We start from the raw sequence: 4,409 nt of genomic DNA, 5'->3' as shown, positions 1-4,409 counted from the left end.
TAACGCAGGCATCTGGTGCAGCTCGAGATCAACATTCTCAAGCTAATCTGTCGACGATCTCAGTTCATTTAGTAGGACTTCCTTTGGCATTCATTTGCTCACTTGCTCGCGAGCTCGCCTTAGGTACTTCCCAATCTCTCTCTCCCTGATTCTCACCTCACGCGCGGTCGGAGCAGCACTCTCGCCTGGTTCTGGCCGCCCCTGGCCGCGGCTCCCGAACTGGACTGCACGAATTCTGTCAGCCTCACACCGTCGATCGGTCGGCGAGTCGAGACGAGCAAACGATTCGGATGTCGTGATTAGCATGTGACGTCTGTGATTAAATAATGATCACTGTACTGTTTGTGTACTCGTTTTCACAACCCTTCTTTCTAGAGGAAGGTAGATGGTGGCACATCTCAACGTTAGTTGTGCGCTTATAAACATCGCTCAGCCGGGGGGTAAGCGGAGGGTTGGAAGTAATTGGTTCAATCGTCTACCGCGAGAGCACCAATGTGTACAACTATACACGATATAATTAAACATCATCATGTGCACTGGGATGGCTCGGAGACCGGAGACATACCTACAGCTGTATAAGACAAGCAGACTAGATATTACGCCAAAAAAGTCAATTAAGAATCACGCGACCGGCGGTGATGGAAGCGGTGGCTCTAGAAAGCAAATTGTTTATTGTTTTGAGCGATCACTAACTACTGTTAATCGGGTTAACGAGCGAGTTGACATAACCATAACCTAACCCAACATGATCTGCAAATATGATGTTCGTTTGTTCAAGATTTAGTCGATTTCATTCATAGAAGGATTGTAAAAATTCCTGAACCTTAATCATAGGATTATACAAACGATGATAACCTTTTACCAAAGTTTTGCATCAACATACAGCTGATACTGAATAGAATACAAATCCGATTATCAGTAGAAAGAGTTCTACCTCCCCTGGTAGTTCGAGTCTAACCGTTGTCCTGAACAAACTGATAACAATGGAACCCGTATTGAAGTAAGTTACTAACATTCTTCCACTTCCATCGATGATGACCTTCCTAATAAAAGTTAATCCCAATCTCAAGGATTCTACTGCTGCTACTAATCAGGATCCAATGTTGCCATCAAGAGCGATTTCAGTGTCACCAAGAGCCCAACGTCAAGGTCCAATGGCATCACGAAGGTAGTTGCGTTCAGGAGAATTCAGATCAGCACAGTTTCCTCGAGCTGGACTCCGATTCATTGCTGAACTACACGGTTCTGGAGCTCGTCAACGCAACGTTCGCACAGTTCGGTTCGAATCACTTCCAAGTGATACCGGCCAGTGTTACGACTCTGTCCGTTTACTTTGGGAACGTTTCGGAAGTTTACTTTCTGTCGGGCTCGTTGCACTCGCTATCGATTCTGGACACCGATCTGCACCGGTTCTTTGTTGCCGAACAGGAGAACCAAGCACTGACATCGCTTGAGATTCGATCAAAAGCCCTGGGAACTGTTCCTTTCAGTATCGAATACTTAAAAGAGTTACAGAAACTGACACTGCGGGGTTGCAATCTGACCATGGTTGACGTAAAACAGTTCGGAGGGTTGAGTAATTTGGTCGAATTGGATCTAGCGGAAAATTCCATCTTCACCCTAGATATTCCAGTGAATATAAGGGTGGGATCATTGAGGAAACTGTTTATCGAAGATAATTTTCTAACGGAGGTGAAAAATTTCCCGATGGCGTTCCCCCGACTCAGAACTTTGGGCTTATACAACAACCGGTGGTACTGTGATTGGGTGGCTGAGGTGAGGAAACGCATCATGACAGCATGGATCGTTGTTTACGGAAGAGATGTGGATTGTGAAAAAAGAATTTACCATGGTGGTTTGTGTTGTGTTCGACGGCCTGACCGTGTTTCGAAGTGAATAAAATAATTGATTGAAGTGAGATTTTTTTTTTCCTTTACAAACTTATCTACAACATTCTACCACCAACTGAAGTCCACCATCATCATCAATCAGAATCAGTGTCGCGTAGATCGCACCCCCAGCAGCGCAAACATCATCGTCGCTGTGTTGTTGTGATTTGATTGGTGTGTACGTACGATAACTGATTGTTACTCTCACGATGACTCAAATTTAGTGCACCGCGCTGCCGGGTTCTCAGGATGTCCACAATTTAATCAGCAGAGGGGTGATTGTTTCAAAACACCAAACACTCGCGCTACACTTGGAAGGTGCCATCACCCCGGCTCCGTTGGTGGTGATCGTAGTTCACGATATGCAATTCTGCTGGATGAACAAAACAGCTTTGCACTGGCGTGCTTGGGTTAGCTTTGGTGATATTCCGTTGTTGTTTTTAAGAAAAATATAGTTCCAATCTAATGTTTCTCAGATCTCAGGTAGGAAAAAGGGGTCGTATCGAAAGCATGAGTGACGATTCCTCACTCAATCACCATGTGATAAACATCTATACTGGGCGGCTGCATGCTTTTTTTTTACCTGTGCCCAGTCAATTTGCTGTTGACTTGCTTGATTTCCTTGTTGAGACTCCACCGCCATATAAACCACTTGGGTTTGCCTCTTGGTTCCAATGCAGTGCATGCTTGCAGAATTTGTTTCCGCTCCTTCATAATGTGTGGCCGACCCACCCCATCCAAAATTTCGTTTATGAATATCTGTTGATATCGGCTTCTGATGACAGCATTCAAGATTAAGATGTGAGGCAACCAACATACTGTTTAAATAGCCAATGTATCAACCAATTCAGATTGAGACAAATTCTCGGAGACTCCCGGAACATATTAGGTGGAGGCCAGTGCGACTTTGAATAGTCATATTATTTTATGTCAAATTCTCAACCAAACTCAATCGGCTGTTTTCAGAGTAACACTGCATCTTGCACTTACAGAAGCGCTCAAAAGTCATTTTGACAATTTGTTTAATAATCTGATTTTTTATCTATTCAAGTTTTTTAACTTTGGTTTTTTCAGCTTTAAAATATGAGTGCTGTGTGACGAGTAACAGAAAACAACATATTAATTTTATTATATACTCACTAAATCTGATTTTATAACAAAATAGAAATTCATGAAGTTTTATGGCTTCTCCGAGGGCATCTCGATGTATTTTAAAGCTGTAAATCTGCTTAATTCGGGCGTAAAAGCCATAAGCAGTTGCATTTGGTTGGAATTATGGACTGAACCTTAACCCTAATGTTGAATTAATAGGTTTCTGATATACTTCTCCATTCAGCTAAAATAGCAACTAGAAACTCCGCCACGTTGGAGGTATGTGTTCTATACAGCGCTTTCAATTGGAATAAATAAATTCAACTTGTTTCACTAATCTTTACTAACCGACCTATTGAACTATTATTGAATAAAAATAATATTTTAAGATAAATGTCAACGGGAGCATTATAGGAGCATACGAGTCAATTTTGTCAGAAGTCTTTAGTAAACTAATATATTGAGTATTATACACAACGAGTGATGGCACGAGCACTGGTTTGTTTTACCATTTTTTCATTAAGATTTGATACTTTTCGCAATGACCATAGTGAAGACACACAGAAACAAACTGGCAAGCAGCAAAAATGTCGTGACATTTCTGAACTTTTTGCTGCCAACGACTGAACATTATGGCACAAAGAAGCAAGCAAGTGGTGTGCGCGTCATACATTTATGTCACGTAGAATGTTGTTGATTACTGACTAATTACTGCATTTATTTGATGTTTTTAGCATATAATTAATATATAAGTATGAATACTAACCATTCATATGCTAAAATTGTGCATAAACAAGGAAGTTGATCATTTACTGTCACACGCAAACTTATAGTTACAACTCAATTACTCCTATTCTCTATCTCCGCCGTTCTATAGAAATTTACAATATTGTACGTAAACAGCACTTCCATAGAAAAAAAAACTACTAGTGATTTTACATTGTTCCTGCCTTGGCAATTCAGTGTTTTAAACAGGTGGTCTATACTTAAAAACTAAAACTAAATCTTTAAATAAATATAAAGGGAATTAATTGTTGCGACTGAGGACTGCAAAGATTTTTGCCTGAAATTTGTAATTATTTTGTTAGACATTTGTTCTAAAGTCTTTTTTTTTCCTTGATTTGTTTTCCGTCGATCTTGTTTTCCGTGCTGAGTACCAATGCTACCGACGTCAAGGAGGCAGTTCCAACACCTGGACCCTACCTATCGACCCATCAACTCATGAACCGGGGACCAACGGCTTTAGTTCCCTGGCATCAGGGCGTGATTTAGGCGTGATGAGAGATGTTATGCCTCAGAACATCCCGGCGGCGCCAACTGGGATTGAACCCAGGCCTTCTGGAGTGAGAGTTAATCACGCTTACCACTACACCACCAGCGCCACTAAAAAACTCAAGTTTTTGAAAAAAAAAATATCCAAGACATGAT

The 4,409-nt window shown here is 41.3% G+C and overlaps 1 protein-coding gene across 1 annotated transcript; it reads left to right on the top strand.

Moving 5' to 3' along the window:
• Window positions 1–933: 933 nt before the first annotated feature.
• LOC135705231 (uncharacterized) lies at window positions 934–1,896 on the top strand. Its single transcript, XM_065226840.1, has 2 exons — window positions 934–1,000; window positions 1,071–1,896. Exons 1-2 carry the CDS (start codon window positions 984–986, stop codon window positions 1,894–1,896), a joined length of 843 nt encoding a protein of 280 aa, XP_065082912.1. The 5' UTR covers window positions 934–983.
• Window positions 1,897–4,409: the final 2,513 nt, after the last annotated feature.

The sequence above is a fragment of the Ochlerotatus camptorhynchus genome, unplaced genomic scaffold, assembly GCF_037179485.1.
Source record: "Ochlerotatus camptorhynchus isolate MF236.1 unplaced genomic scaffold, CSIRO-AGI_Acam_v1.1 ptg000261l, whole genome shotgun sequence".
Taxonomy (NCBI): Eukaryota; Metazoa; Arthropoda; class Insecta; order Diptera; family Culicidae; genus Ochlerotatus; species Ochlerotatus camptorhynchus.
The sequence above is the reverse complement of the archived record's forward strand: the minus strand, read 5'-3'. Positions and strand labels throughout refer to the sequence as shown.